Raw genomic sequence first — 22197 nt, 5'->3', positions numbered from 1 at the left:
ATAATTTCTGGTCCTTTGGCCATATTTCTGGTTCTAAACAAGCATCGGTATAGGCAAAAGAGTAAACTGAGCCATTACTCTTGCACAAGAAACATGACTGCACGCCGTGTGCCGGCAGCAGTGTCTAGCTGTGGGGTTGTCCCCACTTTGAGGGTTGGTGGTGGTGGTCGTTGGACCAGTTGGCCTCCAGATATGCCTTCCAACCTAAATGATTTTGTGTGCTGATGTGCCCTTAGGAGCAGCAGTCAGAGCTGTCAGCAGCCCATCTCATATTGGGAGTTTTTCCTTCTGGAAAAACCTTTTACTAGCGTTGTCACTCCCACCCCTTCCCTTCTCCTAGCAAAGACCCCTGTGCAGCCCACACCAATCATATAATCATAGAATGGTTAGAGTTGGAAGGGACCTTAAAGATCATCGAGTTCCAACCCCCCCTTCCATGGGCAGGGACGCCTCCCACTAGACCAGGTTTCTCAAAGCCTCATCCAGCCTGGCCTTGATCTGGGCTGGCCTTGGCCTTCCCTCCTGAACCCAAGCCCCTGCCTGGCTGGGGAGCAGGTTCTACTTCGTCTTGTCTGGATGCCTCGGGGTGACTCAAACTGCCCGCTGCAGCAGTCTTGCACATTTACTTTTCTCTTTCTGATCATTGCTGTGGCTGCACACACTTGTAGCAGAGCGGCAAATGACCCAAGGGACACCAAAACCTACTCTCTTCTGGCAACAGCTGCCTGTGTGTCCTGTCTTCCCTGCAGTAGTCACCTGGTTTGGGGAAATTATGCACAACCCTTGTTCTTTATTCATCATTTCTATTGAGCTTGCTGAAAGAAAAAATAAAATTATTCTGCAGCAGTTCTTACAGTTGTTACAAATACTACTTTTTATTTTAATTCCTGGATTTTGGGGTGGGTTTTTTTTTTGTTTCTATTTTTTTTTTTTTCCTAGTAGCATATGTACCCTCGGGAGCTTCTTTGGAAGTTTTATAAATAGGCAGGGTCAGGCCACTCTTCTCCAGCTTCATTCAAAGGTTTCCACCTCCAACAAGCTGCAAAAAAGGAAAAACCATAATGGATCTCTGGGCTTCCTCACTAGAAGACATTTTCAGCGGCTGAGATTATTTTTTTTCCCCCTCTTTTTAGGTATTAATGTTGGCTAGTAGGGAGCCCAGAGGCAGTTGGAGGAGGTAGTTGTGACAATAGCTTCAGAAGGGCAGCTGGAGATAAACCTCCAAAACTCAGGCGTGGAAAACCTGGGAGTCCTTAAAGCAGAATCCCACTGCATGTGGGCAAGCGGTAGGTCACACTTTTGTCACCTTCAGACTTGATTTACACTCGGCTTGTGGCACTGCATATTTCCAACCCAACGCTTTCTCTCAGAAATAAGGATGTCATTTCTCGGCTCCATCTGGAGTTTATTACTCACGTTACTTACGCTTCCTTGACTCTTGATAAGAAAAATTATTGTCATCTTGTAAATTTTCCAAACATTTTTCAGAGATGCCTTCCAGTGCTGTTACAACACTTTTGCTACCTCTAATATTTGTTTTGATGGATTTGGAGCTGCCATGCTGTAGTTCATGGTTATTGCATGTCAGGTTGATGTATGTGATATTTTCTATATGGTGTATCGGTATAATTCAAAAAGAATTTGTCCAGAAAGATGGACGGGGAAGAAAATTATGGTGCAGGGGAAGAAATCAATATTTAAACAGTGATTAGGAGCTGCTAATGGACAATACCAGATTCTCAGCTTTGATTTTGCTCCTTCCCAGCCTGATTTCCACAATATCTGAACCAGGACATTTTAACATTCGTAAGCACAGAAGACAGGGTATGAAGGGCACACTGTCTGTCTCTCAAGACAAGGGAAGTAGCTCCATGAAGAACTCCCACAACAAGAAATCCTGCACGATTAAGAATGCCATTGTGAATTGTAAGATGACAATAAGGCAGACATGCGGACTGCTGTTTAAAAAAAAAAAATCCTTCCCTAATTTTTTTTTGCTACTGTTTAAACAGAAAATAGTTTGGGTTTAGATCATGTGTCTGAATTTCTGTATATTTCTGGCCTGCTGAGAAGATATCCACTTGTTTAAATCGGTGGGGTAAGATGAGTCGATCCATAGGGTCGTGCACCCTTAGGTCCAGGTGAAGTGTGGCAAAAATGAATAACGCCACCCCAGAATCGACCAAGGCGCAAGGCCTGGGCCCTGAAGAAATTTGGTTAATGGTATTAAAAACGTGACCGGTCAGATGTGCAGCTGGTCCCACAAGTGTGACACTTGTCAGCTGCATCCTCTCGATTGCCAAAGAAACTACACAGGTGTCTATCCAATACTTTGAACGTAAGTCAGGAATCTTACACAAAAAGAGCCATTTAAATCATTACTTTGGAGTACAAAATAGGATCCATTTTTAGGTGGAATAAACTGAACTTTGCTTTGGGAGTTTATTCCTGAAGAAAGGAATGGTTTATTCTGCCTTAGCCCAAGCTGGAAATGGTGGTTATTTTCCTTCTGAATGACTGTTACAGTTTTCTCAGAATGCCCCAGTAAAGATTTGCTGTTTAGCTGTCATGGCCATGGAGAGTTTATTAGTTTTTGAATATGTGCTTACGGGGTTCAGTTTATAAGCCTTTATATTACTACAGTGCACGATAATTTAGACATTTGATTCTTAAAGGAAAAAAGTATAAAAGTGAGCATCATTGTTTGCTTCTTGAATCATTAATTACACAAAATGTCTTAAACACGAGTATCGAATAGTTTCTTGTTTGTTGTTTCATTGCTAAAAAATCTGTTCCTTTGTAGAATAAATTTATTTCAAACTCTTTACCATGAATAACACCAGAGGTAAAAAACGGCAGAACGAATTACAGGCTAAAGATAAGTCAAGCAAATAGGCAAACACAAAAATCCCCTTTATCGAGGGAAATGGTGACAAGAGTCAAATTATTTTGCTTGTTCTTAAGGCCAGGAGTTATGTCATCATCATCATCATCATCATCTCCCAGTACTTTTAAGTATGTTCTCGACACCTGATGAGCTTTCTAAAGGCCAGCTTGAAATCTTCGTTAAAGCTAGTGTACAGCAAAGGGTTGACAAGGGAGTTGACATATCCCAGCCAGGTCAAGAAATCTGCTACTTCTGGAGAGACAGTGCAAACATGGAGGCCCACAAGCAGCTCCTTGATGAAAAAGGGCAACCAGGACAAAATGAAAGCACCTAAAATCAGGCCCAGAATGCGAGCAGCCTTCCGTTCCCTCGTTGTGGAGATCTGCTGCCTGTCGCCAGCCAGGTCCAGGTCATTCTCGAAAGGAGGGATCCTCACGGAGGCGTTGATTTTATCGAACTCCGTGGTGGGGTCAGATGTGGAGAAGTCCGAGACGCAGAACGTCTGTGTGAGCTTGCAGCTGGCAAAGGAGTTTTGGCTGTCGGTGCTCCTGTTGCTGAGGTGGCGGCTCGAACCCCGCTTTTGGTAAAGGCTCTTTGCAGCGTGGTAGATTCTGTAGTACAGGATCAGGATCAAAGTCAAGGGGATGTAAAATGCCCCGAATGTGGAATAAATAGTGTAGATGACATGATCGTGCTGAATGCGACACTCGCTGGGAATATTGACACTGTGGTGATTTCTCCAAAACAAAGGGGGCATTGATATGAAAATGGAGATAGTCCACACGGTGACTATCATCAGCCCAGCCCTTTTTGCCGTTCTTTTCCTGGCGTATTCAATAGCATCTGTGATTGCCCAGTACCTGTCCAGGGCAATGACACACAGATGAAGGATTGAACACGTGCAACAGGTCATGTCAACGCTAAGCCAGATCTCACAGATGAAGTACCCCAAAGTCCATTTACCTATCATTATGTAAGTGATGCTCAAGGGCATGACAAGAACAGCAACAAGGAGATCTGTCACAGCCAGTGAACATATTAAATAATTTGCCGGCTGGTGGAGCTTCTTGGTTGTGGAGATTGCCGCAATTACGGCAGAATTCAGCAGCATAGTCAAGGTTGTGATTGTGGCCAAGGTCAGGGTAATGAGCATCTTTTCAGTTACTGTTTTTGGCTTCGCAGCCACGTTGGCTTCAGTGGTGCAATTTGTGAAATTCATTTTCCCCTCCAGGATGCACAGTGAAAGAAGAAGTTGCTTCTTCAGGTAACGAATAGATCCGGGTTCAGAAGTCACCCATTTGAAAGAGGGACAGAGATGCTCCAGGTGCAATTTTATTTTATAATCCCATATTCAACAGAGCAGCAAAAAGCTTCCAGGTTTCCTCCTGTTCATTGTTTTCCTAGAAGATAAAAACACATCTGTTAGTGAACCTAGAAAAATCCCACCTTTTGGCAAAAAGTCCTATGCTTCAATTACTAACTCAAATAAAATTTATGGTCTGGTTTTCCTTCTCTCTTTCTTCCTTTTCTTCCCCTTTTTCTCTGCATTCATGGTTCATTTCTCTTTCTTCCCTAGGGGGACACTATGGGCCAGATTTCCTGCTGATGTGAACTGGTTGTTTCTCATTTGGTTTTGGAGATCTCACTGAAAGCGGGAGGTTGGACTAAGGGACCTCCGGAGGTCGCTTCCAACAAATATTTCTATGATCTCTGTGAATTATTGATACTGAGAGCTAGTCCTTTTCCTGCTTGTTAAATAGGCTGCAGCAGACGAAGAGCTGAGGAAACCTGCCTTTTCATTTTAATTGCTATATGAGAGGGATCAATTACTTCTATATATCACCTTTGGAAAAAAGAAACAGAGCAGCCTATCTCAGCAAGGGCGTGCCAGCATTTTATAGTTTTCAATTCTGCTTTTACATATCCATGTCTGTATTAATATCTTGGAAATAGTACTTTAAAATTACTCAGGTTGCCTTTAACATGCAGCTTTCAAACAGTGTTTAAAGCTTTATGGCAAACGCTTAGTTTTACACAGCACATTAGTGTTGCTAGGAGCTTATATGGTTTTGTCTAATTATTCCTGACATTTCACATATCCCACTGTGTGTGTCTTTAGAGGAGACAGACAAAAGCTTTTGCCTTTGCTTTGAGATTTCTATCAAATTGTGCTCTCTGTCAGGCAGTCCAGTACGACGCAATGTACAAACAATAATTTTAAAAAAAAAAAAGGTTTAATTTTGTTTCAGGAATTCTTATGTCTTTTCCCTATATCCCAAATGCTGACTGAAGCCAGAGTTAGCAGTCTGTGGGATGCAGCTTGGGATACCCTCTTGGGCCTTGCTTTCTCGTTTGTAATTTAGCTTGGCATATAGGATGTAGAAGATCGAAAGCCTGAATCCTTTTCCATTAAAACAAAAGGAAAGATTCCTTCCCCTGGCTTCACTTATTGAAGAGTAAAGAGTCCTCTAGGCTAGTTGTACAGGCTCCCTCGACAGGCAAGGGGATGAGGTAGTGGCTGCCAGAAATACATTTGTCCCCTCTCAAGTCAAGTCTTTAAGGCAGATGGTGTGAATCACATCCTGGAAATGCTGATCTTTCTCTCTTCTGACTACAAGTGGCTCCTCCACAGTCGCATCTAGAATACATGCCTGATTTTTAGATGGCTAAATTTGAGAGGTAAAACCCATTCTCACTGCCACCAGTGGGACTTGGATTAGGCTCTGAGAGAGAGTTTTCACATGCAAGCTAATGAGGAATTAAGAATTTGAATGAGAAATTATGAATTTAAAGCCAGTCAGCTGCTTGGCTCTGTGTACATAAGCTCTTATTCAGAAATTGGAGTGCTGTCTTCTGAACGAGCTGAATGAGGAGCAATCAAAAATAGAAACTTCAGAAAAAAACCCTGTTCTTTGCAGATAGGCCCTAGGAAAGCAGATCTGTATTGTTGTAGACTCCGGGTTAGCAAAATGTGAGTTTTAAATTCTACCAGAAGACAGCAGAAGCCACCCCCCAAACTACAGTCCCTTTTTCAGAAACTACTTCAAATGATCAATAGCCTTGGAGAAAACATCAGGCCTGCTTATTAAGAATAGACTGGACGAGCTGGATGGAAGTTCAACCCTCAGTCTTCAGGTTGGAAATGCCGATTTGGTCATTTAGGCCTAAAGCCAAAACTTCAGCTCCAACCTTCTTCACAAATTGTTGGTCGGAATCTTCTCTGTCAAGCCAGATCTTGATTTCCTCTGAATAACAACATCTAACTTTTGAAGTTGGTCTGAATAGAATCACAGAATCACAGAATCTTAGTGGTTGGAAGGGACCTTTGAGATCATCGAGTCCAACCACATTAAAAAAAAAAAAAAAAAAAAAAAAACCACAAAAACACACAAACAAACAAAAAAACACAACACAAAACCAAACAAACAACAACACCCCCCCAAAAAAAAAAAAAAAAAAAAAAAAAAAAAATAAAAAAAGCAAGCAGCATCCATCAACTAAACCCCACACACAACACCCCACCACAAACCAACAATCCCGGGCACTAGAGCATGCCCCATTTCATTAGTTTGCACCCTGATTATGTCTGACCCTTTGACCAGAGGATAAAGCAAAGAGGTTTTCTCTACCTCTCTGCACTCCTGGTGGAACATGGACCTTGAGCAATTGCAATCCACGTGCTTTCCTCAGCAAGTGCCCCCTAGTCCACAGGCATGCTCAGAGGTACTGGAAGATGCTGTGGGATTTGCACATCCTCCAAAACCACCTATTGATGTGGTTCATGCACAAGAGAGCTCCTGCTGCTTCTTGGTGGAAATGCCATTTTTTTCCACTTGTCCTTCACTTCTCTGGGACCCCTGAAGTTTCTTGGCCTCAGCATTTCTCCCCATCCTGCATGGTCCCTGCCTTATTCTCTGCTGAGCACTGCCTATATGCATCTTTAATCCAGTAGGAATTGGATTGCCCAAATGGCTCTGCACACCAACATAGCCCCAGAGAGATCCTTTCTGAGCTCTACCTGCTCTCTGCACCACAAGGATAGTCTGAAAAATAAATTCTTCATTTCCTTAATGAACCCCATCACACTTTATCAGACCCAAGCACCAGGTTTCCATCAGGGCAAAGGGTACGCTGATCACACGGGGGAGTTTGGTTGTTTCAGCCTGCTCACCGCTCAGCAGGACCAACATTTTTTTCCCTTGGAAAACCACTGTGATAATTGAAGATGGGGAAAAACATAAACAAAGAGTCTTCCTTGCAGAACACAAGCCTGCAGTTACCTCAGATGAGGCAGGCCCATCACTTCATGTCAAAACTCATTGCTGGGGAGTTATTTGCTTTTCATTCCTGGGCTCCTTATGAGCCTTCAGCAACTCAGACAATATAAATAACCACATACAAAAACTGTATTAAACCAACATTATTAAGTAAGTATATTTACATGCTGGAAAGTCTGTGAATGTTGGGCTGAACGTTTCCTCTGCGGCTTAAGTTTGTGCCCCTTCTCATCCCTTACCCATGATACGAGGATACGCATTATAACATTAATTCGTAACATTGTCTGTAGGCACTGTGTTTCCTTTCTCCTGCTGTTTCCCTTGCTGCACCCCTTCCCAAGCCATCCTTGTTTCTATACAATCTCATCCCAGCTCCTGCCTCCCAGAGCACGCACGGTCCTGGGAGCTGGTGGTACCTGGTAGCCCCTGAGCAGGGTCAGGGACCATCTGGTCCAAAAACAGAACAAAAGAACCCAGGCTGCGACTCAGGAAGGCGAAGCCTGCTGGGGTAATTAATCCCAGTGTAAGGGGTCCCCGTCGCTTAGTTTAGGTTTAGCTTGAGGAACTGATGTGGCTTCATATTCTTTGCACTAGTTTTCTAGTCTGACCAGGGCATCTCCATGATTTGCTTCTCAGCTGAGGCGGCATGAAAGGCAGGGCTGGTGTGACTGGGACAGGAACCAGTCCTGGGGCACTGGGGAAGGGGCACAGGGACTCTGGAAAATCTATAGTCTGAGCCTTAAGTAATTTGTGACAAATACACATAGAGACACTAGCTACAAAGGATCCAGTGAAAAAGCCATGCCTCCTAACAAGGAGAATTTTACTGTCTCTAGTCAATGACAGCTGGTTTCCAGTACCTCACCAGTATCTCTCCAGTATCTATCACTTGGGTACTATTGCTATATATAGCTATTGTATCACTATAGTAATTGGTTGAGGTTTTACAAGTGACTTCTTGGAAGGGACATTAATAACATAGTTCTCTTATTTGAAGTACTCTCACTAAAAGCACTGCCGTGTTTATGTGTTGCAGCTGTATCCCTTCAGGCTGTCAGTCATTTCATACAGAGTGAGTTTTACACACACAGGCTAATTTTACTGATTTGGTGGGAGAAACTCTTCTAAGAGTTCCTCCAAATAGGAATCAATCACATTTCATATTAGCTAATTATTGGTAATGGCATTGAGTGCTGTCTGGGAGGAGGAAAGGGGAAAGAAGATGATTAATTGTTGCTTAAAAGCAACTGGACAGGTTTAGGCTGTGAAATGGAAATGTCCATGTCTGCTCCTTCCAGAAAATACCTCCACCTTCTCAGCAGAATACTCTGAATTTCTGGTGGACAGTCTGACTCCCACTCCTTTTCACTGTTTCATAAAACTTTTCATGAAACTTTTCATTATTTCATAAAAAATGGGATCACACCGCTTGGAGAGAACAAGGGGAACTGGCTTTGCACGTGTGTATGTGTGCGTGTGCGCACGTATGCACATGTGTATGCAGGACAAGTTAGTTCTTTTACCTCCTTGGTTTTACATTTCCTTTAAGCAATTACAGCACTGTGCAAGCGATGTACTTTTGTGCCCTTGGCAGCAGTAAGTCAATTTGACTTGGTTAAATCCTGAATTGCTCTGAGTGCTTTTAACTTTCTGTATTTTCATGATTGTAGCTGTGAAGGGCAAGAATCTGTGGCACGCTTTGTGAAACGGGTGGTTAGCTTATGCAAAATATGACTTAGCACGTGTATGATAATGTTAATATTTCAAACAATGGAAAGACATTAAACTTCCAATACTCTTCCTTGTTATCTCAAAGAGGTTGTCTCTTTGAAGTTCATATACAAAGCACTGAAATTCAAGCCTTTCACTTTATTTTGCAAGATCTTGCAGCTTTGTAGATCATCTTGTAAAGTCAGCTAGTCTTCTTGGACTTCATGGCTCCTTGGTAGTCAAGTGACAGAGCTGAGTTTAACTGAAGATTATAGGTTTCCCAATACTTTGCATTGTATTCTGGCATGTTGGTGTTGCTTGGGGCTTCTGAGCATCTCAGTGCTGCAGAGTTCATGTTATGGCAGCAGTCTTAATTGAATGCAATTTATATAGGCACCGATGCTGTTTGTAACATGCCGTATTGGAAAAAGGGGTACCCAGAAGCTGAGAAAGCGAAGATGGTCACAATCACACCAATCTCCAGCAGGATTCTCAGCAAAATAAAATCGTGCTGTCACCAGGCAGCTCGTATTCACACTCACAGCATGAGGTTTTGAAGCCAGCTGCATGGTAGGCAAAATGAAGGCAAACTATCAGAAGGTGTGTTGTAGTTGCCTTACAACAGCATAAACTGGAACAGGACAATAAATGAAATGGCTATTTTTCCGTGAGATCTGAAATTTTGTAAGAACCCGTCTTTGAGAAATTCCTGGCCGCATTATGGGGCCTCAGACTCTTCCCTTCCACTTCACAAATGCTTCTGTCATGCTGGTAATGCTCAAGATCATTATATTTGAAAACAGTTATATTCTAACCTGAAATTCCAGTTGTAAGAAACTGCATACTGTTAGTCAAATACTTTTGGCTGGGCTTATTGATATATTTTCAATTGGCAAGGCACCCTCTTAAGCCAAATTGATATGTACCCATTTTAAACTTGTTTAAGAGTCTCCAGGATGACTTTTGCCGTGGTGCAACTAGCTCATTTGAAAATGCATCCTTTTGCCTAACCACTGCAAACCTGGCCCTGAATCAATCTGACCTGGAATCAATGAAAACCCCCAAGATGACAGTTTTGCAAAGCTATTTTTACAGAAATCCTTCCAGGATCACACTTCGCAGGTAAGCTTTTCTGGTGTAGATCTTGGCACATGCAAATGAGAAACAATAATTAGTGACGATCTTCAAACAATGCTTCCTCCCACAAGCAGTGGTATAATTATCATTCATGGATGATTACTCATTTTCATCTACTTTACTTTCAACAAAAAAATTTAGTAAATCTTAGGCAGTGAAAGCTCATAAGATGCTGCTGAGCTGCAAGCTGATACAAAATAGGATTCAGTGCAGATTTCATCCCATCTTTAGCCAGACATAAATAAAATTCTCTGTGATGGTAAAATACCCAGATTTCTCGTAAACAACTAGGGTAGATGCCTACTCTAGTTGTAATAAATAATAGTCTACATTAACATAATTTGCTTTAAAGAGACTATTGAATTAAAAAATAACTTTAAAACTCATCACAGCTTCTCATAACACTTTAAACTCTTAGCACTGTACATTTAAAAACTCCCTTTTGTTTTATACTACACAAAACATTCATTTAAGGTTCAGCTCATTCCTTGTAGTTCAATTCACTTTCCCCTTTTCATGCATTGCCTTAAGTCCTGAGATGTTTCACCTATGAACATTGGGGGCTGTATTTTCTAGTACTGTGGAGCCAAGAGACATGGGTAGCTGGATCTTCCAAACTTTTTTGGGGCAGAATTTATAGTAATCAGTTGTACAACCCTACACTGTCAAAACATGTAAGTGCTGCCTTTCCAACCAAGTTGTGGCAGGAAGACCTCCCTGTGCCTCCTCTTCCTCCAGAGATGAGTTATGGAGATAGGAATCTTCTTCCACTGTAAATCTGTGTCTGACAGTGCAGAAAAGAAGAAGATGTCCGTCTGTTTTGCAGACTGTATTTGTTTAAGTGCTGAAATGAGATAGCTTGGGTATCAGAAACATCATTCTACGTTAGCATGGAGTGCTGAACAGGCTAATTCACCCAGTTAAGAAACAGGATAAATTCTCTGCCACCGAGTTCCTGGTCCCTGCAGCTGGACAGCTTTGTTATGTGAGTTAACCTGGTTAAAGCCAGCTGACATGCTCCTCCCTGATTCCTGGGACATCTGCCTTACCAGAGGCAAGAAAGCTGTTTGATTGCCCCACAGCAGCATTTGGCTGCTCCAGAGCTATGCTTATCAGAAGATCTTATGTCTCAGTGTGAAGAAGGGGGTCTTGATCCCTGGTGATTTCCTAATTTAGTAGATAGCTGGAGACAGGAGACAGGTAACCCACATGCTTAACCTCTCACGTGGGAAAGAAAAATACGGTCTGCACAGATTGCTGACCCTTGCAACCTTCCTGCTTAGCATTTACTCTCACATAGAGAGGTTTTTCTCAGAGTAATTTTCTTTTTTTTTAAAGAAAACTTAGACTATCTTACTTGAACTTCGTATTTCTAAATGTTTTTCACCACTAAAGACCTTTCCTCTACACTTTCTGTTTTACCTGTCCTTGTACATGCACCTTTACAAGATCCCGTGTTGCCAACATTCCCTCTCCTGTGTTTTTAACTAAATTTAAAAAGTTTTTAATTTTTTTAACCTGTCTTGTTTTACAGGGTTGACCACGGCACTGATCCCCGCTATGGGATTTCAAAGATGACAAACACAAAACCTGCTTCAGGAAAACGTATTATCTTCAAAGATCTGGCGAGGTACTCAAATCTCTTGTTGTGGAACAGGCAGCCATCCCATGGGAGGACACTTGCCCGAGCGTTTGTGCTGCTACAGTACCCACTGCTGGGTTTTGGCCCGGCTGTTTTGCTCTGTGCTTCCCTTTTTTTTTTACTCAATGGCTCAGCGAGGCTCACGCACAGGGCCCTCCATAATCCTTCCTCCTACTGCTCCAGCTCCCATTCAGACTATTTATTCATTGACTGTATGACTAAGACCTGTGAGCGGATAAAATACGGGTGGGAGGACAGCTTGGATAATGAGATACCGTATCAGACATCGGCAGCTAAGCTCTGCGTAATTCATAAGGGGGAAGGGCAGAGGTACGTGCCATTTCCAGCCCTCCTTAGAAGAGCAACGCTTGGGATGATGTGTGACTGGTGGGTGGACCAGGGACAGGTATTTGTGAAGCTGGTTTGTAAGGTTTAACTGGAAAGTGAAGCCCCTTGATGTTTGCTTTCCTGATGGCATGTGAATGGTCCGGCAAAAAATCCAGTAATTCTAAGTGTAGGGACCATGTTTTAATGCAATGGGAAGGCCATCGCTGAAGAAATCCACATTTCTTAGCTGAGGATAGCATGGAGAGCATCTTGATCTTTGAAAGAAATAGAGAATGACACACAACAAGGTGCTGGAGGGCTTGGGAGGACAGCAGCTTCGTCTATTATCCTCTGAAAAAAATTCTCTTGCTTTAAAAAATAGATCCAGGGACAAAATATTTCAGTGCCCTCTTGGTCGCTAACAGTTTAATCTCTCTTGAAAATCCATTATTCAAACCATATTTTGATTAATGATTTACTCCTTTTTTTTTTTTTTTTTTTTTTTTTAAATTCTTGCCTTCCCCAGAGGTTGCAGTTACATGGAGAATGGAAGAACTATCCATAGAGCTTCAGGAATGGTAACTTCTAAAATAATATGAGCTATTTTGAAGGTTAGTATCCTTTGAACTAATACAATGTTTTGTTAATTTTGTAACTGGAAACAAAACCGCCTCATTGTGACTCTCCTCCCACGGTCCTTTTGGAACAGAAATCATGCAGAACTTGTAAAATTGTTGTAAATAAGGGCTATTTTTCTGGAGAGAAATCCTATGTGGGAAAAGTTTATTTTTTTAAAAAAAACCCTTCATAAGAATGAAATCTGTTTCACCTGTCAGCTATTAAAGCACCTCACCTTAAAAATTCCCCTGAAGGGAATTTACGGTAGATTATGTCTACTATAACTAGAAAGAGTTACTGAAGGAACAGCTGGCAATCCTTATTTTTACTCTCTTTGAGCTGAAGATCCCAACTTAGTTTGCAAGCCTAACACCTCGTGGACTGCACGCAGGCCCTGCAGGAGGCACCGTCCGATTCCTCACTTATTAACGCCTCGGGGCCGGGGGGGGGAAGTGCAGTTTGTGAGTGGGAGACTGTGTAAAGGCAACAGGATTGACTTGTCCTGAGGTCTCTGCTGCTCGAATGCTGAATCGACACCAGAAATTCAGCCGCGCCGCAACCTGCCGATGAACTGGGCTCATTTCTAGACATGTGCCTGAAATCCTACTCGATTTTCATTCTTTTACGGCCTAAGGGGAAGGTAAATATGTTTCTAAGACTCCACCTTGTGGGGAAGACTCGTTCCCTGTGGTGAACAGTTATTGCCCAGCCACCTTTTTTGTGTCACCTGTGGTTTTAAAGACCTCCGTCGTCATCAGTCGGACCCTCAATCTTCTCTTTCCTACCCAAAGAGTCTGAACCGGTGCACTCACTCCTCATGTTGATGAACTGTGCTGCTCATCCTCACACAGAGGAAAAAACCCATTTTACAGGTGCTACATTATTAAAGATGCTTAGGTCACTTAGCTCCCACCAGAAACAAACCCTGGTCCATAAAATCCCTAACTCTCATATAAAGGCAGTGAAACATTAACTCCTGGTTGCATGAATCCCTTCTGATGATGGGTATGAGGCTCCTAAACTAAATAGCTACTTTAGGTTTTCTTTATGAGGAGTGTTTTGAGGCTTGGAGCCCTGCAGCGTAGCACAACATGAGCGACGGGGTCAGGAAAATACTGGCAGGGACCTATTACCCTGTGGTCTGTTATAGTTTTGTTGCTTTGCATTTAAACCACTAACTAGAAAAGGAAGCATCTGCTTTTCAAGGTCTCCCAAATGCGTTGAGAAAAACTGTAAGAAAAATCCGCACTGAATTCTCACCTGTGAATGTGTTTTCCATCTCAATTTCTCGTCTGGCTGCTTAGAAACATGTCAAAGACACACAAATATTTACCCATGAACATCATTTATTCACTTCTGGGGAAATGGTGCTATTTGTATTTGTATGGAGACTATCACTTTATACAAGCTAAATGTCACTGTACAATGCATTGTTTTTCAAGTCAATATTTGTTTCTTGCTGCTATTCTGTGTCAGGGGACTGATGTCGATGGGGTTTGTTTAATCTCCACATGACTTGGTTCTGTACACAACTGCTCTGCAATTCATAAAGGCCCCAGATGACTAAATTTGACAGACCAAAACTGAACAGTGTATTAAGGACCCTGAACCTTGACCCGAGACCCTTTGAAATCAACGGAACTATTTCCACTGTGAGCAAAAGATTTCAGATTATGCCTTAGTGAATATATGCCCAATTTCTCGCTGATAAAATAAAGCAGATGACTCACACAATGGCTCTAGACTTGCTTTGAAAGGCGAATTTTGTACGACTGAACAAATAGTTTCATTGTAGCAGAAGGTGCTGTGGGTCCTTACTCGTTTTGAAAAATGTCTCATGTTGGTGAAAAGCGCTGGGCTGGTGGCATGAGACTGCTGCTGGGGACTGCAAGCGTGGGATTTCCATCTGGCCAGTGTGCTTGCTGCAAGCCCAGGAGAAATGAATTACTGACAGCCTACATGCTGTACGACACCCTAAAAGTCAAGGGCAGACTCCCATTTAGTGTGAGAAAACACTTCTTGCACAAGCCCTGGGTGCAAATCCCTCTGATGAGGAGACATTCGGACAGTAGACTGGCTGAGCTCCGACCTCCACGGTGGCCTGATGCGCCCCCAGTTTGCCACATGGAAAGAAGGTCCAAGGATGCTGCAATACATTTATGGTGGCATGAGTTTGTATTTGAACCGAACTCACGCTACCATCGCAGTCTTAAGGCAAGGGCTTGTGGGGCTTGGGCCCTGGGCCACGATTTGAACAAAAATCTCAGGCTAAGCTTGGTCAATAGGTCCTGAAAAATCACACGAAAAAGAGAATTACTGCTTTTATTTCTTTTCACAGAAAGAGTGGTCGGGCATTGGAATAGGCTGCCCAGGGAGGTGGTTGAGTCACCATCCCTGGATGTGTTTAAGAGCCGTTTAGATGTGGTGTTGGGGGATATGGTATAGGGGAGAACTTTGTAGAGTAGCATAGATGTTTGGACTCGATGATCCCAAGGGTCTCTTCCAACCTAGACGATTCTATGATTCTATGAACTCTGCTGTTGGTAGTGGAAGCCATGGGAACCAATGCCAGGCACTCGCTGAGCTGACAGCACATACGGTCAATTTTTTGGTTACCCGTATAATACAGCCACTGTTGTGATACTGCAGTCACATTCTTCAGGGCTTTAGTAATAACTAGTTCTAGCTGTAGCTTTCATATAAGGGCATACTTTTTCTCTGAAATCCTTACTATACACACAACCAAGCTAAAATGTTTAATTTTGTCCATTGCCTGGGATAACTGAACCACATCTCTGCTTTTGGAGACTTCTGCTTGTGCCTAAGCTCATGTAGCTGGCACTGTAACTACATGTCTGGAGCAATTACCATGTAAATGCAAGATAAGCAAAATATATCATTATGAAAACAATTGAATATCAAGCATTTCAGACATGTCATTATATGAATTAGTGGTAATTAGCTGTCAAAACCCATAAGCACAATATAATTAACCCACAAATACAACGTAAATATAGAGTAATTGTAAAAGTTCATCCACTATAAAGACTGAGCTGTCTTTTAATAGGTGTAATAAAATTTGATGAATCAAAGTGCTGAAAGTAACATATATTAAGATAGCAGGAGCTGGTGTGTATGTTGTAGAAAGAGAAAGGACAATATTTGGCTCTATTTCTCAGCAGAATGCTGTTGGAAGTCATATGTTTTTCAGCTATTTTATATATACACTGTATTTCTACTTTCCCTTTTTGTAGTAAATTGGTTATACCAAATACAGAAGACTGTAGTTCGTGCTAACAACATCCTATGTCGACTAGCACAACATAACCTTTTATTAACCAGAAAAATGCTTAAGTGAACATTTGTCCTGCCCGTGGTTGGGTTTTGCTGCAGCAGCTAATACTTCTAATGAATAAGAGATATTAATATCGTATTTCACTGAATTCAGTGTTAACAAGGAAAGGGTCACAAAAAAACCCCAAACTCAAAATCAACCAGAATCTCTCCCTACTGCTCCCCCCAGGTGCCTGTCTCAGAGGTAGAAGGCTGATTTTAAGGGCATGATACATTTCACATCTACTGTGTGCATTTCCAGTATATTTTTCTCACTAAGAACAATATTAATTTCCGGAATAAACCAGAATTACTTTAATCATCAGCACAAGCAAAACCTTGATTTAGGCCATCTCAGAAGATGAAGGAGATGATGAAGGGGTTGAAGATTGAGAGCATCTGTCTCTTTTGCTTTACCAAACATCTGCTTCAGGAGGCTTGGGTAGAACTTACGAAAGGGATAGGGGTGAATATATCAAAGCAAAATGTTTTACAATTAAACAGTTCTATAAAATCCAAAGAGCGTATGTTCTGTAACTCATACAGGGACTAGAAATGTGTGCATGAGTGTATGTATGTTTGGTATACACACAATTACCAGGAAATTGTACAACCAATGTGCTATTCCTTAAATACTTATCATAACTCTGAGGATCTGAAGGTCCTCAACAGTTTTGAGGATTTGATTTATAACCATGAGCACTACAACTGTGCTGACTCACCTGCCACCGAGATGACAAAAGGAAAGAAGCTGACGTTGCATGAGCCCTGTTTGCCCCACCAAGGGCTGAACAACGCTTAGGTGGCATTTGAGGCTTCCTCGTCCCATGTGGGAAGACTCACTGTCTCCCTTTCTGGATCCCATCAGCTCTGCAGCTGATACCCAGCCCAGCATTGCTTGCAGTGAGAGATGATGGGCAGCATCCACCCAGGCAACAAACAGCCTTTTTGGACAGGCTGCCAGTCTTGACAGCCCTCCTGCTCCATTAAATGTGGACATTGCTCACCAGGCAACGCTTCTTCTCTGTCTCCAGAGCAAGCACATACCGACCTGAGTGGCACTAACTGGACAGAGAGTTAGTTTCTGAATGGGGTGGTCCTGAAAAATCTACCAGACTGAGTAAATCTTTCTCTGTCAAAACTTGTGCCATGTAAATAATCCTTCTTCATACAGTGGAGTCTCTAGGACATTATACCAACGTAACAGAGCCACGGGGTCCCTGCCGGCTCTCCTCACAGTGGTGAGGGAGCTGCTTCGCTTGGGACCACACTAGAATGCTCTGGAGGCATCGCACTGCTCTGTCGACGCAGAGGCGCTGGTGACACAGGGACTCCTCAGCTGGGAGAGCATCTCTCAGGGCACCAGAGGGGTGTAAAAGGGAGGCTGAAAGAGCTTGGATGGCTGCAGGTTGCTGCAGAAAATTAAATATGATGAAACACAGTAGACAGTTTTATATGCTCTATTAACTGTATTAGAACTTTGTTTCAGAGTAATTTATTGCTGGATTCTACACAGCAAAAATGAAATGCCAAGCATCCTCCGGTTCAGGTCCTTTCCAAAGGCCTTGGCATAGAAGATACATCCAGTAGGAGTCAGTAGGAGCTGGAAATTTGTTCTGGAGGCTGTCCCAGCAACGTTGGAGGAGCAGCTGCAGCAGCTTACTCCTAGTTGTCCTTTGTCACATTGGCACTGCTTGGCGTGCTTGGTAGGAAATACCAATCCAAAACAGTGTTGAGGGTTCGTGGAGACTGTCAAGCAAGTCTTCCTCTTAATGACCATGTTAGAGGTACTCCATGTTTCAAATCAATTTGATTTGCTTCTCACCTAGCAATCAGCTGGAGCAGTGATGGTTGTGGAGAAGATGTTCTCCTGCATCCTCATGCTGGTGGAGTCACTGCCCACTCCATCCATTGCTGAACTGTGGCATGGACATCCATGGGTTGAGCGCCTGCAGAAGGAAAATGAGGCAATTCAGAGGTTATTCTTATGTGTCCCACTGCAGCAGTTGCAAGCAGGAATGTTTGTGCTGCTCCTCACGCACCTCTGCACCTTGGACGTGCAGGTACTCACCTTTGATGGATGATTAGTCTTGGATGAACTTGCTAATGGCTCCAGTTATGTCACTCATGAAGCTGATCTTCTGATTTCTGAAAGACCCCATTAACACTGCGTTAGAATCCTGATGGCTTTCATTCACTGAATTATTTAATTACTTAAATTTTTTAAACTCTTAGGATACCTTCTAAGTCAAACGTGACCTCGGTCTTCTGTGAGAGGGGCTGACCTTGAGCACGCTTCAGCGGGCTGTTGCAGCCTTGCTTTTCTCTTCACACACGCTCTCCCTACAGCACTCAGCCTTCTACCTTCAGAAAAAGGTGTTATTGAGGAAAGCAGCATGCTAAGTGATTTTCTTTTTTGTGATTTATCCAAGTGCCTGTTTGCTCCCACACGCTGTGAGTGGATAATAGCAGTTCTCAATCAAAGTTAAAATTACTAATGCTCTTGTCTGTGGAAAATTTAGTCAGAAAAAAAAAAAAAAGGTTAATGATGTTGCTGTACTACTGATCTTACTATAGTTTGTCATACCTTTATCCCTGCATCCCTGTGTAGCATTATTGTATTGACTGGTTATTCCAGTCCACATCTCTGTCGAAACCAATGTAAGACAACTGTATCTGATATTCTGCTACGATGGTGAAACTAGTGTGAAAAAGGCCACACAAACAATAACAGAAAAACAATGTTTTTTTCAGACACTGTGTACATCATCCAGTGGCACTGACAATGCAACAGTATGCTGACAGTGACTAGCACAGAACATTACTCTGTCTTCCTCTTGAGTATAGGTTTATAGCAGTAAATTTTGCCTACGTATTTCCTCAGAGCTGGAAGCTGTTGAAGTTATTTTGCACAGGATGCTGGAGTGGTCTGAAAAAACCTGAGCAACAGCAGCAGCCACTCTTGCTTCAAGTTATTGGCACTTCAGTGTCTGCCCGCAGTTCCAACATACATAGACAATATACCATTAGTTCTCTTTTTCTAATTGTGATCACCCTAGGGTCTTTTGTGACTCACGAGTTATGACTACTTTTTAGTTGTAGTCTGCAACAATTTTTTTGTCAGTCTCAAAGGGCAGAGAGCTGATTCCTTTCACTTACATATTCCCAGTCTTCTACTGAACACATTTAATTTATGGGAACAGTGGAAATAGAAAATGGGACGGCATTAGAGTTTCACATATTCACATACCAGGTGATTTTTAGGTGAGATTGACGAACTCTGATGGATTACACAGGGTCAAATTATGTGCTTCAAATTATATGTATGAAATTATATGAGGCAGTGATGGAGTGGTTTGGCCAAGCTACTTGTCTGAAAAGATCTTATATCAGGCATCTGAAGCCACTCTTGGGTACTTAATCAAAACCAGTCTGGTTTGCGGGGGTCATCAGCACACATGGGTCACTGCCTAAATTACTCCATCTGTATGATGAGAGTAGCTCAAATGATTGCTTGTTAGGTAGTCTGGGACCAAGTCACCCTTTATCAGAGTGCCTGGTCTCTGACACACTGGAGCCTTCAGCAGACGGATGAAGTTTTCCTTTGGGTGCCTCAGGCCCAGTCAGAGCCCCATTGAATACTGCCAGCTCCTTGTGGCACTTCAGAGAAAGATTAGCAAATTGCAAAATTTGCTCTCAAGATAGAGTTCTGTCCAAAGGTTGTCCTCCCCTGTATCCTGGATGTCTTCCGTGTGCCCTTGTGTACTCTTCCCCGTGCTACTCGGAAGCTTTGTTGTCACACTGGCTTCGGTTCACAGACATGCAGGCACATGTCCTCTTGATACCCTCCATACCTTCTCTCACAGGCCTAATACAAAGCTCTTGGCAGATAGTGGAAAGATTTCCATTTTCTCCTAAGTTTTGGAAGAATGACTCAAAGTCTCAGATCCCCCAATGCAAATTTTCCCAAGACTCCTTGGCTGTTGAACTCCTTGTCTTGCTGAAACATAAACCTAAATTCTGAAAGTCTTAAGCACAAACCTAACGCGAAATATGATGATACTTCCAGAGGCCATTGCTGGGGCTGTTCCCAAGCTGAAAATTAGACACATATTTAGTTCATGAGGAATCCCCCTCAACAACTGCCTGCGTAGGGCCAGCATGGGTATGGGCTCAGGGGCCAAGCCATGGCCCAAGCGTGCAAGGTGTTGCCCTAAAGGGTACAAGCCATGGCTCCTTCCCAGAGACCTTGCAGTTCTGGGTGTGTTTGCCTTAGGAGGCAAAAAGGGAGCTAATTTAATGCATGTGATCCGGCACCCCTAAGATGCTTCTTGCCTTAACTCATTTGCACAGGAATAAAAACTAGTAGAAGGAAAACTCTGCTATTAGCAGCACAGTTTGACATTCCCAGTGCATTAGCACATGAAATGATCTGGTGACAGAGTAAATAAGACATGAATTACTCTTAAAAAGCTTTTACAACAAACGGTAAGATGCTTCCATCTCAGAGGTGACCAGTAATTGTTAACAATTTGCAAAAACAACCACATCAATGAAAAAGAGGGTCACAATACAATTATTATAAATGCTTCAAATAATCAAGTTGAAGTATTCGGCACAACTGGCTTCAAATATGCCTTTTCATTTTCAGCTAAGGACCTGTGACAGCTGGGCTGACATCTCCATGGGAGCCCTCTGCTTTGCAAGAGGCAGCACATCTTCCCTGCTGAACCCAACAGTTTTTGCGAGTCCTTCAAAAATGTCCAACTTCGTAATCCTTTTGGAGGCCCCGTAGGCTGAAGCTGGATGTTGCCCAGCTGTGGCAGTCACGCCCTCACTACACTTTATCTCCATGTCCCAACGGTGATTTAATTCTTCTCACCGCCTCCCAAGGCATCGCTTGGGCAAGGAGGTGGTGATCTGCCCTGGTCAACTGAATGGCAAGTCCAGGTTGGCGGAAATGGGTCACATCAAGGTATGGTGGTCTGTGAGACAGCTACCATGGCCAGGTGTGCTGGCAGCAGCGCACGCTAGTCCCTTTGTGCTCTGGATTAGGACTTTAACACCTTGATGGGATTTTAAAGAGCTTTTATTGCCAGCCTCATATTATACCCACCAAAGCAAGCAATGTATTTAATTTAGAACAGCTTTATTCGGAGATGTTTACCCACAGAACATCCCAATCTGGAGGCGTGGGAAAGGAGGTCATTTCCAACTCATTTAATTTTTTTTTTCTGGTTATTTTCAGCAGTTCTCTATTCAAAATAACTTGGAGTTGTGGATAAAGACTGATTATCAAACTTGTCTATGGGATTTAGTCACACAGCTGTGCACCAAAATCTCCTTAACCATGTTTCAACAGTCACAAACACATGATGTTAAATTGGAGATGGGATTTTTGGATGATAGATGGTGAAATAGAAGAGGGAGCACCAGGGTTAGAAACCAAGCCAAGGTGTGACTTTTGCCTAGGGCAACTGGCCATGAGGATGTACCACGAATGGTGGCATGGAGGAAGGATCTCCTTGGCCTGAGAAAACCAAAAGGCATAGAGGGCACCAGGCTGTATTAAACTCCCCAAGAAGCGTGCACTAGGACAGCAGCACCGCTCTTAATAATACAGCGTATTTTGCACCTGAGGAGTTTGGTGTTTGACAGCTTTATACCTTTGGAAACAGCTGCAGACGGCGTGCTCTGCTCAGAAGAATTGTTGTGACCTGCAGGAGCAGGAGCTGGGACCCGGAGCTGACACGGTTTCCTGATTAAGCTGAAACCAACACAGTGGAGCCACCCTTTCTCCCCCAGAGCCGGTCTCACAGCTTTGCCAGATTATTTTGACATGCTTTCTCCACCCTGAGGATTTCAACTTCAGTTGTAACAATACCTTTTAGCTTGGAAACAGTGTTGATTTTCTCTGCAGACTCTTGCCAAAAAAGCAGAGGGGAAATAGAAAAAAAAAAAAAGGAAGAAAAAAAAAGAGTTGATTTCCAGACACTTGAGAGTACTGGAATTGTTCAGGTGCGGGAATCAATGCAAGGTATCAGCTGATAAGTGGGAGGCTTAAATGTTAAAACTCTCAAGGCAGCAAGACAATGATTTGAAGAGGCCTCCTCTCTTCCGATTACTACTGAGAAAGGATGATATTACAGTGAACCTTGTTAAGATGTAATATTCCCAACAGAGAATAATTGATGCTAACGCTAGTGTCAAACTGCAGATCTGAAAGGGACTAATTACTTTTTCTGCTAGGAAGAACTTTCCATTTT

General features: G+C 42.8%; 1 protein-coding gene across 1 annotated transcript; it reads right to left on the bottom strand.

Annotated features, from left to right (window-relative positions):
* Positions 1-3011: 3011 nt before the first annotated feature.
* On the bottom strand, positions 3012-4175 carry HTR1E (5-hydroxytryptamine receptor 1E). Its single transcript, XM_074150737.1, has one exon. The coding sequence runs from the start codon at positions 4104-4106 to the stop codon at positions 3012-3014; it is 1095 nt and encodes a 364-aa protein (XP_074006838.1). The 5' UTR covers positions 4107-4175.
* Positions 4176-22197: the final 18022 nt, after the last annotated feature.

The sequence above is a fragment of the Numenius arquata genome, chromosome 7 (assembly GCF_964106895.1).
Source record: "Numenius arquata chromosome 7, bNumArq3.hap1.1, whole genome shotgun sequence".
NCBI classification, from domain to species: Eukaryota; Metazoa; Chordata; class Aves; order Charadriiformes; family Scolopacidae; genus Numenius; species Numenius arquata.
Note: the sequence above shows the minus strand (reverse complement) of the source record. Positions and strands in the feature narration are given on the sequence as shown.